At 41.1% G+C, this 20,313-nt stretch overlaps 2 protein-coding genes across 2 annotated transcripts; one reads left to right on the plus strand and one right to left on the minus strand.

Moving 5' to 3' along the window:
* Positions 1 to 759: 759 nt before the first annotated feature.
* On the minus strand, positions 760 to 6,789 carry LOC119416090 (patatin-like phospholipase domain-containing protein 2). The gene is made up of 9 exons (XM_037683268.1): positions 6,603 to 6,789; positions 5,907 to 6,139; positions 5,754 to 5,819; positions 5,465 to 5,674; positions 3,287 to 3,347; positions 2,963 to 3,160; positions 2,710 to 2,839; positions 918 to 1,002; positions 760 to 841 (listed from the first exon to the last, which is right to left on the minus strand). The coding sequence occupies exons 1-8, from the start codon at positions 6,787 to 6,789 to the stop codon at positions 927 to 929; spliced, it is 1,161 nt and encodes a 386-aa protein (XP_037539196.1). The 3' UTR covers positions 760 to 841; positions 918 to 926.
* A 6,844-nt stretch (positions 6,790 to 13,633) lies between these two features.
* On the plus strand, positions 13,634 to 19,771 carry si:dkey-10o6.2 (uncharacterized protein LOC100124608 homolog). The gene is made up of 7 exons (XM_037683269.1): positions 13,634 to 13,819; positions 16,741 to 16,865; positions 16,943 to 17,009; positions 17,177 to 17,333; positions 18,916 to 19,052; positions 19,136 to 19,246; positions 19,592 to 19,771. The coding sequence occupies exons 1-7, from the start codon at positions 13,667 to 13,669 to the stop codon at positions 19,769 to 19,771; spliced, it is 930 nt and encodes a 309-aa protein (XP_037539197.1). The 5' UTR covers positions 13,634 to 13,666.
* Positions 19,772 to 20,313: the final 542 nt, after the last annotated feature.

Here is a 20,313-nt window from a genome sequence, read left to right on the forward strand (position 1 = left end):
ATATATATATATATATATATATTGGTGTGATGGAAGCTGAAAGTCATTTCAAACTCATGCTTGGAGAACTGTTACATGACATGTTTAACTTTAAATTCAAACCAACTAGCAATACGCATTTCTCAGAGGAATGCTGTTATTTTTTTTAAGAACATTGCGGGGAAATGATAAATAAACAAGTTAGTTGCAATATAGTAGTAATGCAAAGAAAAATATAGTATTTTATAGTTTAGAAACATGTTTAAATGTACTTTAATAGGTGTTGACAGAAAACGGCACTGGTTGAAATTAAAAGCGTTTCAGTAAATATTATTTAAAGCACCAAAGCTGCACGACATCGTTGATGTTGCTGATTTATATCTCACACTCAGAACCTTTATACTGCCCTGCAGCAGGGAACTTCCAGGACTTCTTGGTGCTATAAACACACATTTTGTCAAATTACATTTCATATATTTAGAGTTGTTTATTCCCAACTAACTTTTTAATGATCGTTTGTCTTTAGAAAGAACTATTTTATTTGCTACGTTGGCACTTTTTGAATTTATAAAATTAAAAGACAAATCTTTGTGGGGAAATATTTATGTATCTGAATATCAGCAATTGGAAAGAGCCATATTTTCACAATGTTTTATCATTTATAATATGTTTAATTCTGTGTTTTTGACTTCACCACATGGAAGTACAGGTAAAACCTTTGCTGCAGTGAAGGAACAGAAGTCCAGATCAACTGTTTGAGTCCAAGAAGAGATTTGGGTTATTGTTGAGTAGTTTAGTGTTTCTGTCTCCTCCAGTGAGGTCACTTTTGTCAGGGAAATGTGCAGCCACAGTGTATTGGAGACTAGATTAAACAAAAGCAGAGTTCAGGATTTTATCACACGGATGTGTTGCAAAGAATTGCTGTGTTGCAGACAAACCTGTTCGTGTCACTGCTTGTGGCTCTTTGTGTGTGCCTGCACAGGTCTGCTGTGACTGTTGACAGTTTGCAGTTCATTCCTCAGCCTGAGAATATTATCATTACAAATATGTCAAATTATATCATGTTAATTAAGAAAAAAAAAAGGTTAAATCATGTCATCTGGACCAGTTTCTTTAAGTGAAAAATGTTTCGTCCCCCATCCAGAGGACTTCCTCAGTCTACGGCCTGCCAACCAGATCTGTCCCATAGGTAGTCTTCACTGCTGTGTTTCAAGCCAACATCCTGTTGGAATCTCAAAAGCAGACTTTTAACACATGCAAAGCACACCTATACAAAACTAGGGATGCACGATATTATCAGCAGGGCATTGTATCGGCCGATATTAGCATTAAAGTTAAATATCAGACATCGGCCATTCCATGAAAATAACTCACAGATATAAAAGATGCTGTTTTTGTATGACAACCCAGTGACAAGGATGCCTGCGGCGCCAGCACAACGAGATGGCGGCAGGCACGTCTACCTGATCTGATCACGACAGAGAGGAAAATTCAAAATGTCAGCCGTGTGGAAGTGTTTTTCCATTGAGGATGTTGGATTCCGAAGATTTTTGGACTACGTTGAGTCTCGCTACATCGTCCCCAATCTGATATTTTTCCGACGTAGCCTTACACGAGTTACAAGCCGTCATTTCAGACGTCATTGAGAAGCTAATAGCCGATAGCACTTGGGTGAGTTTTACCACAGACATTTGGACGTCAAGTGTTAGCCCCGTTAGCATGATTGGTCTCGTGGCACAATGGATAGACAAAAACTTTGAACTTAAAAAGTCTGTCCTTCATGCACAGGAGTGCAGAGGATCCCACCCTGCAGCTATAGGAACCTGGAACAAGCCTCCACACGTGAGACAGCATCGCAGGTGACTAATGCTAATAAATAACATTTAACACTTTTCGTTTAATATAAGTTAAACTGCTATGCATATGACTGTTACTGAATATATGTCACCAGCTCTTACAGCCGTTGCACAAGTTTTCTAAATAAGCCTAAATAAGAGAGCTATGTTCTGACAAAGGAACAAATATATTAAAAATATCAGTATCGGTTATCAGCCAAATAAGTTTTAACATATTGGATATTGGCCAAAAATCCAATATCATGCATCACTATCCAAAACAATCTATCATCATGCACAGCAATCAAATGTTTTAGGCCATATGGCCAACTTGCTAATTACAGAAACAGCCTGAGGGCAACCAAGGTCAAAGTGGCTGAGAAAAACGGTTAGATCATCCAGGTAGATAACGGGTATTTCATTGCTGGATCCTGGATGATTGAGCCTACAAACCTACATTTGAGATTCCAACAGGAAGTTGCCTTGAAACACAGCAGTGAAGGCTACGGGACAGATTTGGTTGGAAGGCCACAGACTGACGAAGTCCTCGGAATGGGGGACGAAACATTTCTCACTTTAAAAAAAAACTGGTCCAGATGACATAATTGAACCTTTTTTATTGTTAGCTACCTGGATGACTGAGCTTACAACACTTTATTTTATTTTTTTATATCTTGTTACTTTTATTTTCCAGGTTCTCTTCCACCTTCTCCCCACTCTTACAGCAGATGTTGTCTGCAGACAGCCTCTGGCCTCATCGGTCAATCTGTCCAATGCCATAATCAACAAAAAGGGGCCCAGAGCTGATTCCTTCTGTAATACCACCCCCACATTGAACCCACACATTTGCACCATTCATCTACATGTATATTCTGATTACTCAAATCCACGTTACCTTTTAAAGAGAAGTAGGCTAACGTTAAAGGGAAGGAGGAGGAGGGTTTGTAGCATAACTGGAAGGATGTTAGTGAACGAAGACCACCAGCTGCCAGCATCATAACTACTCCTGCATACCCCACACAGCACTAACACAGAAACACAATCAGAAGACTAACGTTATTGTCCGTATCATAAAACCTGTGCGATACTTTGAATTAGAAAATATAAAAAGCTACAGATCATATTCCTGACGAAGGCCAAGCTTTTACCTTTCTTTATACCCATTGGGAGGTTTCCCGTGATTCTTTGGTCCAGCCACTGATGTTCTTGAGGTTTTCCTCCAATATTCAACAGCGTATTTGTCCGCTTCCAATTTTCTGTTTCAGCCAAGTCTTTTTCAGGCTCACAACAAGGAAACTTGTGGCTCAGCACTACATGGCAAGGATTACACTCGGCAGCAAGCAGATCTAAATTAATAAACACTCGACTGATGATACGTTTATGCTGATACTGCAGAGGAGTAAAGTAAATTATTTAATGGATTAATAGTAAGAAGACTTTGCAGTGAGAAAGACAGAGATGGGAATGCTCACCTCTTTCTTTCAGGAAGTGAAGAGCATCCATGTAACCGTTGTGGCAGATTTCAGCCAGCGTCTTTCCAAAACAAGAATAGAATAGAAAGACGCAAAAAAAAAAAAACAGCGTTTTGATTTTTAACAATTTATCACAAAATAAATGCCCAGCAGAACATCTCAGGGATGAGACAGATCCAAGTGGTGAAATCTGTTTGACCTCAAAACAAGCTTATTGGTAAGGAAGAACTAAACCATCTTTTCAAAACTCATCATACCTGGACTGGGCCATATCTCTTTAATAACAACACTACCATTAACGGCATTGAACTCTGAATAGATACGCACATGACATTTTTTTAAACTACTACTGAGGACATCTCAGAAAGCCATCCATCCATCATCTTCCACTTGTTCTGAAGTCAGGTCTCGGAGGCAGCAGCTTGAGCAGGGAGGTCAAGACATCTCTTTCCACAGTCACCTCTTCCAGCTCTTCTGTGGGAACCCCAAGGCGTTCCCAGACCAACTGAGAGACATAGCCTCTCCAGCGTGTCCTAGGTCTTCCCTGGGGTCTCTTCCCAGTTGGACATGACTGAAGCACCTCCCTAGGGAGGCGTTCAGGGGATATCCTTACCAGATTCCCAAACCACCTCAACTGGCTCCTCTCGATGAGGAGGAGCGGTTCTACTCTGAGTATCTCCCGGATAACTGAACTTCTCACCCTATCTCTAAGGGAGAGTTCAGCTACCCTGCAAAGGAAAATCATTTCAACTGCCTGTATCCGCAATCTCATTCTTTCATTCATTCAACCTTTATTTATACAGGCTGGTCTCATTGAGCCACAAGGACTCATTTACAAGAGGGACTTGTAGTGTTGGTCACTACCCAGAGCTCATGACCATAGGTGAGGGTAGGAACGTAGACTGAGCAGTAAACAGAGAGCTTTGTTTTACAGCTCAGCTCTCTTCACCGCAACGGACTGGTACAGAGTCAGCAATACTGCAGACGCTGCACCAATCCATCTGCCAATTTCACGCTCCATTCTTCCCTCACTCGTGAACAAAACCCCGAGATACTTGAACTCCTCCACTTGAAGCAGAACCTCACCCTCGATCTGAAAAGAGCAAACCACCCTTTTCCAGTTCAGGACCATGGCCTCAGATTTGGAGGTGCTGATTCTCATCCCAGCTGCTTCACACTCGGCAACAAACAGCTCCAGTGAGAGCTGAAGATCACAGCACGATGACACCAACAGGACCACATCATCTGCAAAGAGCAAAGACAGAATCCTGAGGCCACCGAACCGGACTCCCTGCACCCCCTTGCTGTACCGAGAAATTCTGTCCATAAAAGTTATGAACAGAATCTGTGACAATGGGCAGCCCTGGCAGAGTCTAACTCCCACCCTGAAGGGGTCTAACTTATTACCAGCAATGCTTGTATAGGGGCCGAACAGCCCATAACAACGGACCTCCAATCCCATACTCGCAGAGCACTCCCCACAGTGTACCCTGAGGAACACAGTCGAATGTCTTCTTCAAGTCCACAAAGCTCATGTAGACTGTATGGGCAAACTCCCATGACCCCTTGAGGACGCTAGTGATGGTAAAGAGCTGGTGCAGTGTTCCACAGCCAGGATGGAACCCACATTGTTCCTCCTGAATCTGAGGTTAGACCAATGATTGGACTCACTTCTCCAGTACCCCTGAATAGACTTTACCAGGCAGGCGAAGGAGAGTGATGTCCCTGTAATTGGAGCACACCCTCCGGTCCCCCTTTCTGAAGAGGGGAACCATCTTCCCAGTCTGCCAATCCAGTGGCACTGCCCCCGATGTCCATGCGATGTTGCAAAGGCATGCCATCCAAGACAACCCTACAACATCCAGAGCCTTTAGGAAATCAGGGCGAATCTCATCCACCCCCGGGGCCCTGCCATTTCAGAGCTTTTTAACTACCTCAACGACCTCAGCCACGGTTATGGACAGACCAACCCCAAAGTCTCCCGACTCCGCTTCTTCCATGGAAGACGTGCCAGTGGGATTGAGAAGGTTCGAGAAGTATTCTTTTCACCTCCCGATGTAAGAACGTCTCAGAAAGTCTATCAGTAATTCTGAGTCCTATAAATAATAGCAGGTATTTCTAAAAATAATCATTAAACTCTACCAAGTTTTAACCCAAGACCTCTGGACAGGGACTCACCTCCAGTCTGGGAGGTAGGAAAGCTGTACAGACACGATGGACGTTTCCAGTGTTGGCCTGAATGCTTACGTTGCCATAGTGGGCTTCAAAAAAGTTGAACGTTCCCTCTGTGGGGCAGATGTCGCTCTCGCCTGAGAACGGGGCCAGAGTGATGGTGTTCCTGTGCTCAAACAGAGGCATGTTGTTGCTCAGGGCTCCGTCCATGTAGCGCTGAAAGGAAACCAGAATAAACGAATGAATTTAGGTTCAATAATGATAAAATTCTAGGGTTTAACTGGTTTTATGATACCATTCCACGGTATGAAGGTGGGCTGAAACCACAGTAGACTGGGAAAAAGCAGCTGCAAACAAGAACCTGCAAAACAAACGCCAGTTTCATTGATGGGAGCTTTGGATGCTTTGTTGAATTCTCATCAGAGGTGAGGTCAGCAGCCTGTTTGACCTGAATGAGCTCCTCTCTGGAAGCAAACTCTGACACCAAAATGTTTTTTCCATCAGAGAGTTGGGTGAGGGACACACAGAGCCTTCCTGTGGCCTGAAGGTGGGCATCTTCAGGGAGCATCTCCAGCAGGGAGCGCTGCACCACCCTCAGCAGACTGAAGGTGGGGTGGAAAACTCCCAGAGTGTGTTTCCTAGCTTCTTTAGCGGTGATCATAATCATAAAACAGAGCTTTTCTGAAAGGGAAATAACATATCAGTGTAAATTACAGCTGCATGACATTTTCTCCTAATCGTATTATAACAAAACTATGAAACTTGGTAAACATTTCCTTTGTATGCTGTGACGATAGTGTTGACAGATGTTTTGCTCTCATTTGTATTTGTTGTTTTTGAGTATGATGTGAACTATGGAGTTTGCTCTCGCTGTTACATGAACGTAGTGTGTCGGTGAACTTGTAATGTTTGATGTTTACGGAAAGTATGAATCAGAGCACCCGTTTGCAGATAAGAGATAATATCCATGACATTTGTGAATGACCAAGGTCCAGTAAGAAGCAGAATTAATGTTTATTTACAAAAGTAAGGAGCAGTTTGTTATAAATCCAGAGCAGAGGCTGGTTAAATTTAATTTGACTAAAATGTGTACTGGGGGAACAATGTGCAACATTAATATGCAATATATAATAAAATGGCTCACCAATGGGAATCCCTACAGCCATAGCTGCTGCCACGAGACACCCAGAAGAAGCTCCACCGAATGTAGAAGCACCTTGAACCAGCCGTGGGACCCGCTCCAGGATACAACTCAGAGCTCCAACGTAATAGATGCTCCTAAACCCACATCCTGCAAAAGACATGTGCCACTCCTCGGCCCAGTTAAACATCCTGTGAGAGGTTTCCACTGACCATGCAACAAATCAGAATAACATCTATATCATCTCTCCAAAGATTGCCCACAGTCCAGCTGTTGTTCTGGATTCTTTTCAGTATTGGTTAAACATGACTTGTCACTAGAACATTGGGGGGGGGGGGGGGGGGGGGTGGGCTGGACTAGAGCTTGGATTGTGTAACTTTTGCAGTACACTATAGTGCAATTAAAGCAGCTGATTGACATTTGACTTTACACTGTGTACTGTAGGAGGGAGAGGAAAAGCTTAGCAGACGCTGAGCATTTTGATTGGCTCATGCCGTAGACCATTACGAAACACTTCATGTGGAAAATAGAAAGTTTTACACATTTGATACTCTTGGAAACTTGCGAGAGTCTCAGGCCTGGTTTGCAAAGAGGTCTGTGATCTCAAAGGAATTTGCCTGGTTAAATAAAGGATAATAAAATGCCTTTTTTTAAAAAAAAAAAGATGATTCAATTTATACCAAATGGTTTAAATTTCAGTTTGGAGTAATTTTATTATTTTATTTTCTTGTTGTCTTTTTATTGTGCTCTGTACATTTTGTAATCATGAATAATATAACTTTAATAAAAAAATTAACAATCATGTAATTCAAAATTCCCTTTGTTGCAAACAAAGCCTCGTAACTTTACAAGAACTACATAACTCCCAGTCTGTTTTTCTGTTCCTTTGATTCTAAGACACTTGGACTTTATAGAATAGAGTTGGATAAACATAACTTTAACGATGCAAATATCTGTTTTAACCACTTGGAGGCGGAAGAGTAAGTACCGTATTTTTCGCCCTATAAGTCACGTTTTTTTGCATAATTACATGCCCTGCAACTTACACACCGAAGCAACTTATTTATGTTCCCCCCCCATATTTATAAACTAATTTTTGGCTGAGATATTACTGTTTTCATCCATTCTGACACTGAAAATATTGAACACTACCATTTTCAGCTGCTAAATGGCACTCGAGTGTATGGCATGTAATAGATAAAAGTGGTTATTAATGACACGATTGGCTTGCCATACCCTGCCACCTTCATCCAGCTCGCCGGAGAAAACGTCAAATCAGCTTAATTTTTCTGCGCCGTCCCGGCGAAATGCAGCTAATTTGACCATGGAAGTGCATTAATTAAGTAAAAGTTCAACTGAGACACACCTTTGCTATAATTTTGAGCAAACAAATAATTGTTTTAGGTGCTTATCTTGTTAAAGTCCTTCCGTGCACGCTCCCACTGCCGTAGATGAAACTTTGCATAAACTAGTAAATAATAACCCCACACACATTAGATTTTATATGGCTAACCTGGTATTTTAGTAGTTTTTAAGCAATCGCAGTTTGTTATTTTATTCTTGGAAATTTTTAACCACAGTAAAATCAACTGAATTTGATATCACAAACTAAATTTTGAGAGGTCTAAATAAAAACATAAAAATATGCACCATTGCTAATGAACCCTTCATGAACTAATATTAAACTTTAACTCTTTTGCACGGCATCGATTTTTTAAAGTTTGTCGTCATTTTTCCAACCAAACAATGTCCATGTAGCTACGCAAATATATGACGAATAACCCATGTTTACGCTGATGGTGATAAATATGGATCAGTTTGCCTGATCAGCATGTCTAGTTTATTTAATTTCCAGCAGACTGATACATTCAGCAGACTCAGAACCACTGACAAATATAACAACTAGAAAATAAAAGTTTGGTCCAGAGGGAGCTTTCTTGAAGATCTTAAATGGTTGGAGACAACATTGTGCTAATTATACTCACACAACTTACAGCTAAGCACACGTTTTAAATTTAAACTCTGATTTGTACAAAAGCTGCTAAAACATCTGTGTCAGAATTGTTTTTTAATTGTCAATGATTTCTCCATCAACCCTTCTTGTGTAAAGTGTTAGTGTTGCAAACTTAGACCACGTTATCACAAATAAACCATCTCAGTCAGCTGTGCCTCCTCGCTCTTCTGCAGAAATAAAGAATTTCTTTCACGATAATGCTTTAACTGCATTCTTTTTCAATACATGCATATGTTTGAATGTTAAAAAAAGTAATATATATATATATATACAAAAAACAAAAGAACTGGACATTTATTCTGAAGTTGAAGATATTTCGCTTCCCATCCAGGAGGCTTTATCAATACATAATGAAGCCTCCTGGATATGAAGCAAAACATGTTCAGCGTCAGAATAAAATACGTTTTGTTTTTAACTGATTTTGGATTCATCATAACCTGGATGACTGAGAATCTTCACCAGCGTTTGAATATTTTAGTTGTTTATGTCATTGTTGAGCTGTTGTTTTTTTAACTACTGTTTTTCATGTGCATGTGTTTTACGTGTTTTGTGTTGGAATAGCTACGTAGAATATATTTTATATAAATAAAGTTGGATATGTTTTAATGAATTTACTAACACTTTCTACAACCTGGGTTAACAAAACTGCATCTTGACGGAACAACTTGCTTCTTACAATGACCTTAAATAGAAATCAGTTTCAGAAATCCATCATTGTTTTCTAGAAACCCTGTTCCCTTATCAATAAAGATCCATCCTGGCTGATTTGTTGGTTCAATGGAAATCCACAGTAAACAAAAACAGAACAGAAATACAGTATATTGACAGTCTTGTACTTTCACCCAACACACTTCTGCTCATATTAGAGATGGGATGCTTGACTCTTTGAAGGTGGATCATTCAATTTTAAATGGTTAGTGATGTCACATACAGCCTACGTCATCGTGCACCACATGACTTATCAAGTTCGCAAACCCCCGTCCCCTGAGAACTTGTTACCTGAATACAATTGCTGTGCTCTTCTCTTTTGCCTGTTCATCATCACAGTGGAGAAACAAGTGTGTGAATGTGCAACGTTGGCAGCTATACCCAAATATAAGGACTGAGGAGAAGAGATGCAAAGACTCAGAAGGAGTTAACAGGGTTAATGCACAAGTGATAAATCAGGTAGCAAGTCAGGGAGGAGGCTGGAACTGATGGAGGTCGGGGTCAGACGTGCTGAGAGCTGATCCAAATGGTGAAGGAGGTGTACGTCTGAGCAGTGGCATTAGGCAAGTAAAGGCGTGGAGGCAGCTGAGGATGCAAAGAGGAGCTCAAGGTCCGAGGATTCAAGAAACAGGAGGACATCAAGGGTTAATCACTAGAGGCATGGCGAGAATACAAAGTCATTACTATTTGGTTTAAGACATGAGTAAAAGGCTAGAACAAGACTACAGTTGGCAGGTAATGCTCCAGCACTGGCTGAATGTCTTATGCATCCCTTTATGCTCCTCATGCACATCAAGTCAATGATCCACAGGTGTTGCTGATTAGAGTCTGGCCGTGGGTGCAGGAGCTGGCAGAGCAGAACTCCCACATGTGTGTCTGTCTGAGGCAAAGGTCATGAGGAAGATTAGTTAAAAAGGAGCAGATCTCAATTGTCTGCACGTTCCCAATGCTCACGTTAAGCTGCACATGTAAAACGCATCTTTCACTATGTCACGTGTCGGTCGCAGGGGAAAGCAGGTAAATCAACTTGTGTCATCTCATCAGTCCAACAGTCATGAACCTTTTGACAGAAACTAATGCACACATGTAAAGTCAGGCACCATACACCCAAATGCATTCATTGAGATTATTGTGATTTAAAAAAAAATATTGATAAAAGTAAAGGCAACGATGAAACGTACTTAAGGATAATTTCTTGTTGGATAAAATGGCAATGGTCAGTGAAAGTAATAAATGTACACAAATGACAAAAGTTGATTAGATAAAGAACCAGAGGCAGGAATATATCTTAAACACAGTGCATCGCAAAATGCTGACTTTGAACATGTCCATTGACAGAGAGCGTTTCTTTATATTCAAGTTTCGTTATTGTCATTCGCATCACGTGGTACATGAGGTGGAACGAAATTACGTACACAGTGTCCCAGTTACATCCAACAATAGCAAAAATATAAAGTGTAAAAAGAAACATTAATAAGGATCTAAGATATAAACTAAGAAATACGCTAAACACTAATAGTGCAAAACAATACGCCAAACGACAGCAGCACGAACATGAGTCTGTGTGAGCAGATGAGTGCGAATGAACACAGCCGCATGAAACAAATCAGCAGCATGAGATCAGCAGCATGGATAATCAGCAGCACATATCACCAATCAAAGTGACGTGATTTTTTTTCACAGTGATGACCCTGATTAGGGATTTATGAGTCTAACATATTCAGGGTATAAGCTGTTCCTCATTCTAGTGATTCTGCACTTAATTCGCTGCAATTTTCTACCTGAAGGGGCAAAAAGTGTGTGTGCTGGGTGAGTGGGGTCCTTCATGATGCAGGCGGCCCTCTTCCTGCATCTGGCGGTGTAGATGTCTGTGATGGTGTGGAGGCTGACTCCAACAGTCTTCTGTGCAGCCTTCACCACTCTCTGCAAAGCTTTTCTTTCATATTCAGTGTTGTCTCAGATGCTGTAATGATTGTAATAAAAATAATAATAATAAAAGAGAAACTGTATTTGGTTTTATGTGATGTATTTTACCACCACAGTTGTGATGCTGGTTTCCCTCCTGCTGCTCACACAGTTCTGTCTCTGAACGTTCCTCCCAAAATTACATCACTTATTATGGCTTCTCTCTGAGCTACACAGGCTTAATGATACAAGTACATTTACCTAATCTACTAATAAATTACAATGAAGGCACACAAGTGAAGCTTCAGCAACAACAGAGGAGCAGAACCATTAACGTGTCTGACTGAAGCCACTTTATCTTGGAAGAAATTGAGCAAGTTCTCAGATAGTTGCTGTATCGTCTGGTAGAACACAAGCGACAGGACTAACACCAGAGTTAATTGTGTTAAATTATACTCAAGGCTGAAATTAAGAGCCATTAAGAGGCAGTTTGCCTCTTTAACAGATCTCTGGTACTTACCAAGACAGTCTCAGAAGTTTTGAGATGGAGGTAGTTTTTCTTTCTTCCACTGTTAGTCTGCTTTACTGCTTTTTTGCCTGAGAAGGTGTGGCAACATTGAACCACGGATCTGCTCTCGGTTTGGTGGATCTAAGCTGAAAAGGCGTAATGGAGTCCAGAGTTTCAGAGCAAATGGTTTGGAAAAAGGTAAGGAAATCATCTGGACAAAGTTAGTTGGAAACATAAAGCTGTGAATTCATTTTTAAAGGCCTAGGATTTCTGCACTGAATGTGTATCAGCTGCTGCTTTTCATGAAGAAATCTATTAATTTACAACATCAATTCAGAAAAAGTTGGGACGTTGTGTAAAATGTAAATAAAACAGAATGCACTGGTTGTAAATCTCATATGCCCAGATTTTCTTAGCAATGGAAAAATAGTAAATATATGTTTAAACTAACATCCAATGTTCAAACTAGGAAATAGTACAATTGTTTTTATATTATAGCAGCAACACGGTTAAAAATCGGGGACAGGGCCACCAAAAGTCTGTATAAGTAAATGGTACAGATAAGAAATAGCAAAAAGAGATTTTACAACTACGCAGGTTGATTGTAAACATTTCAATAAAAGGACTGGGTATAAAAATAATATTTTTACAGAGTCTGAATCGCTCAGAAGTAAAAGTCAGAGGTCCATTTATTTACAATAAATTGCATCTACAAATAGTTGAACAACTCCACGGGCTCAGCGACACTCCCATCAGTTATTATCTGTAAACATAGTTCGCCATGCTATCCACAAATGCTGGTTTTATCATGCGAGGTGTGATCACCATCCAGAAATGCCTCCATCTTCTCTGAGCCAAAGCTCATGTAAAGTGTAAAACTGTTCTGTGATCAGAAATAGTAAACTTATTATTTTGAATTTGGTTTTTAAACTGCAGATGCCACATCTTCTGTGCTGAAGAGGAAAGGCCTGTTGTAAGCACTCTGTTCAAAAGCCTGCCTTTCTGATGGTATAGGGGTGCATTAGTGCCTATGGCATGGGCAGCTAACACATCTGAAAAGGCACAAACAATAAATACAGGTTTTAGGACATGTTTCCATTCAGGTTACGCATTTTTCAGAGAAAACCTTGAATGGGAATGAACTTGTTGAAGTCAACTGACCTTCAGCAATTCAATGCTAAACCACAAACCACGTCCATTTTCATCCAACGTGGGCCTGAAGTAGAAGAGTAGGTGCTGAGCTGACCTGCAGTCCAGACTTATCACCAACTGAAAACATTTAATGCATCATAAAAAAAACAATTCCAGGAAATACCAGGCCTGTTTAAACAAGTAAAATCCTACATCAGACAAGAATGGAACAACATTCTCCTCTAAAACCTCTGCAGCTGGTCTCCTCAGTGCATAAATGTTTACAGGCTGTTGGTAAAAGAAGTGGGGATGCTTGAAAGAGACAAGCATAACCCTGTCCAAATCTTTTGGAGATGCATTGCTGCCATAAAATGTAATTACATTCTTTTTTAAGGAAAGTGTAGAAATGAAGTAAAACCAAATGCATTCTGTTTTTATTTACATTTTACACAACACTCCGATTTTTTAAATTAAGGTGGCAAATCTTTGTGAACTGATAAAAAAAACAAAAAAACCAGTTCACAACTTTTCTCTAATCTCTAAATTATTAACTCAACTATTTCACCCAGTAATTAGATCATCTGTCGTCATCACAACAGTCTTAGGATCCTCCCCTGTTGTATCAGCATCCAAAGGTGAAAGGTCAACAGTGAGATTGAGCAAGTCTGTGTGGATCAGAAGCTCTTTTCTGATTGGCTGGAAACGGTCACGTGGTTCCCAACTCGCTGTCTGTAAATAGTTGCATGTTTCTTTTAAACATCTGTATTCAGCATTGCCTGAACACACACCAGCTGTTTAAAGATGAGCATCCCAGTGGTGGATTTTAGCACCTATTCTCTGAGAGAGAGAGATGTTCCAGAGGAACAGCTGCAGAAACTGGCCGAGGAGCTGAAGAAGGCCTTCGTAGAAATTGGATTTGTTCTGCTCACGAACACTGGGATCACCCAAGAGGAGGTAAAGCCACATCACAAAACTTATCTACGCTTGTTCAATGCGCATATTCATTATTGCACGTCCCAAAAAGGCGGGCGATACTGTTTTTGTCTCTGTGTGTGTCATTAGTTTGTTTGTTAGCAAAATATCTCATGAACAACAGGACTGATTTTAATGAAACTCCCAGAAGCTGATCATTGGGTATACATCTAGAAGTGATAAACTTTTAGAGCAAGCCCAATTTAAGACGGCCGCCTCAACCAACCTAACTCAAAAACACAAAAACATCTGTAACTCAGTCATTTGAGCCGATAGAGAATTAGAATTTGGTGTTGCAGTAGCTGACACAGACACCAAAAACATATAAGTGCTATCAGATAGCACACGGTTTATGTTTAAACATTTTCCATTAACTATTTGGGAGTCCACTTGATTCGTTAGCTTAATATCTCATGGAGCACTGGACTGATTTTAATTAAACTTTCAGGAAATCATGGTGCCACGGTGGCTCAGTTAGTAGAGCTGCTGCCTCTGCGAGCAGGTTGCCTGTTCAAATCTCGGTCGGGGGGCCTTTCTGGGTGGAGTTTGCATGTTGTTGCATGAAGCAGGCTACACCCCAGGAAGGCAGCAGGCCTGGACAAGACATGCCCCAGGATGCTCAAGGCATGTGCTGACCAACTGGGGGAGCATCTCCAACATGTCTTCAACCTGAGCCTGCATCTCGGGAGGGTCCCTGTCACATGGAAGACATCCAGCCACATTCCAGTTCCTAAGAAGGCACACCCAAGGAGCTGATTGACTACAGGCCAGTCACCTTGACATCTCGGTATTAAGACACTGGAGCAACTGCTGTTGAAACTCCTTAGACCTGAGGTTCTCCACGCTGAGGACCCTCAACAGTTCGCATACAGGGAGAAGGTGGGAGTGATGCCATTCTCTACCTTACGCTCACCTAGACAAAGGAAACGGTGCTCTGAGGGTCATGTTCTTTGACTTCTCCAGTGCCTTCAACACTATCCAGCCCCTGCTACTGAGAGACAAGCTTGAGGAGATGGAGATGGACACAGATCTGGTCTCCTGGATTACACACTATCTCACTGAGAGACCAGAACACGACAGGATCAGGGACCTCCGGCACAATGATTAGCAGCACAGGAGCACAGCAGTGCTTTGTTCACCCTGCACACATCTGACTTCAATTATAACTCGGAGTTGTGTACTCAGCGTCCCAGTTACACCCAAAAATAGCAAAAATATAAAGTATCAATGTAATAGCAATGTACATATGCATATATATACAGTATATATATGCATGTATATGTGTATGTATGCATACATATATATGTTCTAGAATTGTGCCGCTCATGGAGTAGCTCTGTTACATTCATTCTGATTTATTGCTTTTGAAAACTTTAATTCCTCCTTTTTCTGGATGTAAATCACTTTCTTACGAGGATTATTTCCTCTGGTATCGGATGCTGTGCAGCTGAAAGGATTTTTACTGAAACCTTTTTACTTTTGGACATTTGTTATGATGCGTACCCATGGCAACAAGGTGTTTCTGTTTTTTTTAACAACAAGGAGCAGCTGATTAACATCTCAAAAGCTCAAATATCTCAACTACAGCCCCAAATCACAAATGAGTTGAAAAGGAGGCGCCATGGATGAATTTCCGTCAACCTGGCAGTGGTGGTCAAGTACCTGACCACCGAGATCCTGGAGCTGGTGAGAAACTCGGCTCATGAGGAGCTCTGCAGACTGCTACGAGGAGTGCCCATCACTCAGGGAGGAATTCTGCCTGGCATTTGGGCAATCCTGCTGCCCAGGAGGACCGAGAGGCCCGCTGGATCTGACAGCAAGCTGGATCTGGGTGGACGGATCGGTATCTGTGGCCAGATCCTTGGGCTTCTCTACTGGAGATCCTTCCTGCCCACAGCTATCAGCATCTATAACAACTCTTGAATGAAACCAGGATGTTGAGCTACGACAACACTTAATTTCCTTCTGGGATTAATAAAGATTTTTTTGAATATATAGGTTAATAATGAATGTAGTACTCTACCACCTTGTGCATGTGTATAGTCATGTTCCAAATTTGTGTATTCTGCTTTGTTTTTGATTATTTCCTATGTGTTTTTTGTTCTCTATAATTAGAACATACTGGATGCCTTGAATTTCCCCCGGGATTCATAAAGTATCTATCTGATTAATAAAGTATCTATCTGATTAATAAAGTATCTCTCTATCTAGCTGTCTGTCTGGCCATCTATCTATCTAGGTGAGAGTGAGAGAGTGAATGGTTGTTTGTCTCATTTGTCTCTATGTGTCCTTGTGATGGACACACAGAGGGTGTCCCCCACCTCTTGCACAGTGACTGCTGGATATGGTTACCAGTGACCCCGTGACCCTGAAAGGAAGAAGCAGGTAAAAGATAACTGATGGATGGATGGCTTTTGTTGAATGTATGCGAATGTTTCTGTTCAGTGCCCTGAGACGACTTCTCTTGTGACTTGGCGCTATATTAAAAAATTGAATTGAATTAAGTGTTTTGCAGTTAACCTTGTTGGTATTTTTCCAAAACCACTGAACAGATTTTAATGAATCTATCAGAAATAATTACAGGATGTACATTTACAGCTGGTTACTTTTTGGAGTCAATGCAATTCAAAATGGCTGCCACAACAATGGACATTAGCCAAACCAACACTGACTACAACTCATTGGGCTTTATAGATCCTTTGCTAAAAGTTGATGTCGTCAAAGCTGAGATTATTTATAACACATACTCTGAGCAATACGTGTCCTGTTATCAGTTGATATTGCACAATATATAACATGTACTCATTACAGCTGTGTTGCTTTTAACACGAGATAGTTTTAGTTTAAAACTGTAAGAAATGCTAGACTTTAATTCACATTGTCTTCATATTGTGTTTAAATAGGTGGACCAAGTCATGGACATATCCTTGAAATTTCTGCTGCAGCCTAACGAACTGAAAAAACCCTTCATCAGACAAAGCTTCCCAAACAATCTGAACCACGGCTGGGTGCCCATGGAGACAGAGAAGTAAAAAAACTCAGAAAACAAGAAGTATCAGGTGTTTTCCACACAGTTCAGTTTTTAATTCAGATTATGTTTTTCAGGCTGAGTCCAAAACGACCTGCAGACCTAAAGGAGGCGTTCAACACTGCTTCATTTCACCCTGACATTGTAATAATTCACTTTAAATTATGTGCATTACATTCAAATGTATTTGGATGCATGTGACAGTGTTTAAGAAGCATGCTGTTGCCTTTTTTTTTTTACTTAAATTTTAGAAAACGTCATGCTTTCATCATAAATATATCAGTCAATTTGATCTTATCTTTGTTCTGCAGAAATGGCCTTCATCAGATGCTGTCAAAGGTTTCAAAGAGATCCACACGTCTTTCTTCCAGCGCTGTAAAGAGCTGAGTCTGCGGATCCTGAGGGTGATGGCCCTCAGTCTGGGTCTGGATCCAGATGTTTTCCTGCGTGCACATCTTCTCATAGGCAGTATGATTACAGCAATGTTGAGTTTTCTTGTGCAGGGGTGGGCAAAACATTTTCTAAACGGTCATTTTGAAATTGTTTAAAAGTGGTGACTGTTAAATATTTATTTAGAGTCACACAAATTCTGGTCCCGATTTTGCCCAGTGGTGCAGTCATATCTACGAAAAAAAAATAAAAAAAATCCAGTTTTGGTGTTTTAGAACTATACATAATAATATCAGAAATGTTTGAGACAAATTCCAGACACAAATTGCAGTGACAAAAGAGGGAGGTCCCGGGACTCCCTCGAGTAAATTGTCAACCTTTGCAAACATTTTGAGCCATTTTGAAACCTCCATTGCAAACGCTGTTTATTATTTGTCACCAACAGACGCAGCCCAGTGAGATGTTATTCAACCTTTATTTAGACAGGTTGCTGTTAGCTGATGTTAGAGAGATGTTAGCTTAAAGCAGCAGTCATAAAGAGACAGAACTGGAACCCTGAAGTTGAAGCCACGAAGAAAGAGTGCCCTCAATGGCTGCAAGACGACTTATAAGTCCAGACCATTTCTGTAACTGAATGGGACACTTCCTGACAAATAATAAGAATACACCTCAGATAAAATGCTGGGTGTTGACTTTTATTTACTCATGAAGCTCTTACCTTACTGCATTTTTAAATAATGTAACGTCTTATGTGTTGTCATCATTGTATGTTCCCATACAATGGCAAAATTGGCTCTCAGCATTTAATCCTTCCACCCGCAGGTGGTGCAGTGGGCGGCTATTGGGGGCGCCCGGGGAGCAGCTGGGGATAGGGTGTCCTGCTCAGAGACACCACGAGATGTGCGATGACTGGGGATTGAGCCTGGGACTTTCGGGACCTGAGTCAGTTTCCTTGCCTCTACCCCATCTCGGCCCCCATATTCAGTTTCAGTTTGTTATCTAAGGCTTAAAAAAGTGTCATCACACTAATTGACAGTGTGACACCCTGTTAGTGAGAGTGCAGGCAGTACTTCTGTATCAGTGGTACAGCCCTACAACACTGGCAGCGCACAAATCATGGACAGTTTGGCTTCAGTTTTGGACAGTTGAAGTTAACGAGATGCTTCATCCATCTTCATTTATGTCAATGGTTGGGACTCTACTGGGTTCACGACCACTAATTTGGGCATCCTGAGATGATTTCCAGAATTCTTTTAAGTGATCGCCAATAAAAGAAGAATCAAGAGGGCACAACTCAACCTTATAAGACTGCTAATAAAACGCTTCTATTCCTACAAAATATCTCAGGTGTTAGGATAAATAAACAGCTGAACGTTTGATGAGAGGGTGTTTTGTTATGAAATTGTTTAATTGTGACAGTAGCAATGTCTCCATGCTCCAACACACCCGATTCAGTGATTTAATTACTTCCTCATTCAAATTCATTCAAATCTGGGGTTTTAAAGCATGGAAACAACTAAAACGTGCAGGATGGTGTTCCTCAAGGACCACAGTTTGGAACCACTGATTTAGAGTAACGTCAACGAAGCTTCCTGTCAGACTGATTGTGCATGAGCAGAGTGGACCTCACATGGTGATAGAGCTGCGGTGTCTCCTGTAGCTGATGAAAATGCCACAACAATGCGGTCCCTGTACTACCCCCCAGTCAAGACGGCAAAGGAAAACCAGCTGCGATGTGCAGAGCATTCAGACTATGGCAGCATCACTCTGGTGTTCCAGGGCTCTGATGGACTAGAGGTAAACCATTAATCTACTTTTCTAAATATGAGACTGCATCTTCAGCCATAAGACCCCCCAACCTGATGCTGATCTCCCTTCAGGTTTGTACACGCACAGGTGACTACATCTCCGCACCCAACGTCCCCGGAGCCGTCCTGATCAACATCGCTGACCTGATGCAACGCTGGACTGCTGATCAGTTTATCTCTGTGGTGAGGATTGATTTCTCACATTTATTTTTCTTCTCATGTTGGTAAGCATGTGCAACATTAGGTTAACCATTGTGAGAGTATATTAATTTCTTCCATTACCTATTATGTGGTGCAATCACATTACGGTCCACAACTTTTGCAGCCACGTTTTTCCATATCATCACACTCCCACCTTTGTGCTTCACTGTCAGGACTGAGCAGTTAAGCTTATTAGACTTTAAGAAAACATGCTCACAGACATCGTAGCATCTATGCATTGATACATAAGTCATCAATGTAGCTCGTCTTTAACTTCAGCATGTGAAAAACATTATTTAAAGCTTCTAATGTCGACCTGTTCCACAGAGTCACAGGGTTTTGCTGCCCACCGCTGGATTTCACAGCACTCGACAGTCTGTGGCTTTCTTCGTCCATCCAGACAACGAAGCCCTGATCACCAGCTGCGATGGATCAAACAAGTACCCGCCCATTAAAGCAGGCGACTACGTCACTCAAAAATTCAACGAGTCATATAAGCAAAATTAAGCCTAAAAAGTCTGACATTTTTTCCAGTGCATGATAAAAACATGTGATCATAGGTGTGACCGATACTTTACAGGTCACTCCGGATTCACAGTAGATTTGTATTGTATAAACTAAAAGCAGTTTTTATTTTTCATGACTATTTCAATATGATTATAGCTTAAAAATATGAGCTAGGGAGGTGCTTCGGGCATGTCCGACTGGGAGGAGAACCAGGGGAAGACCCAGGACACGCTGGAGAGATTCTGTCTCTCGATTGGCCTGGGAACACCTTAGGGTCCTCCCAGAAGAGCTGGAAGAGGTGGCTGTGGAAAGAGATGTCTGGACCTCCCTGCTCAAGCTGCTGCCCCTGCGACCCGGAAGACGATGCATGGATGAATATGAGCTAATGATGCAAATGTTACACTTGCAAGTTCATTCATTTTATTAGCAACATTTGAATCATGTACATGGTTATGGACTAATTGTAAAAATGTTGAGCTGCTTCTGAATGGTACAAAAAAGATCTACAACCTGCTGCTGCTTCGGTTAAAAAGTTGCTTTTG

This window comes from Nematolebias whitei, chromosome 10 (genome assembly GCF_014905685.2).
Source record: "Nematolebias whitei isolate Nwh7 chromosome 10, NemWhi1, whole genome shotgun sequence".
Taxonomy (NCBI): Eukaryota; Metazoa; Chordata; class Actinopteri; order Cyprinodontiformes; family Rivulidae; genus Nematolebias; species Nematolebias whitei.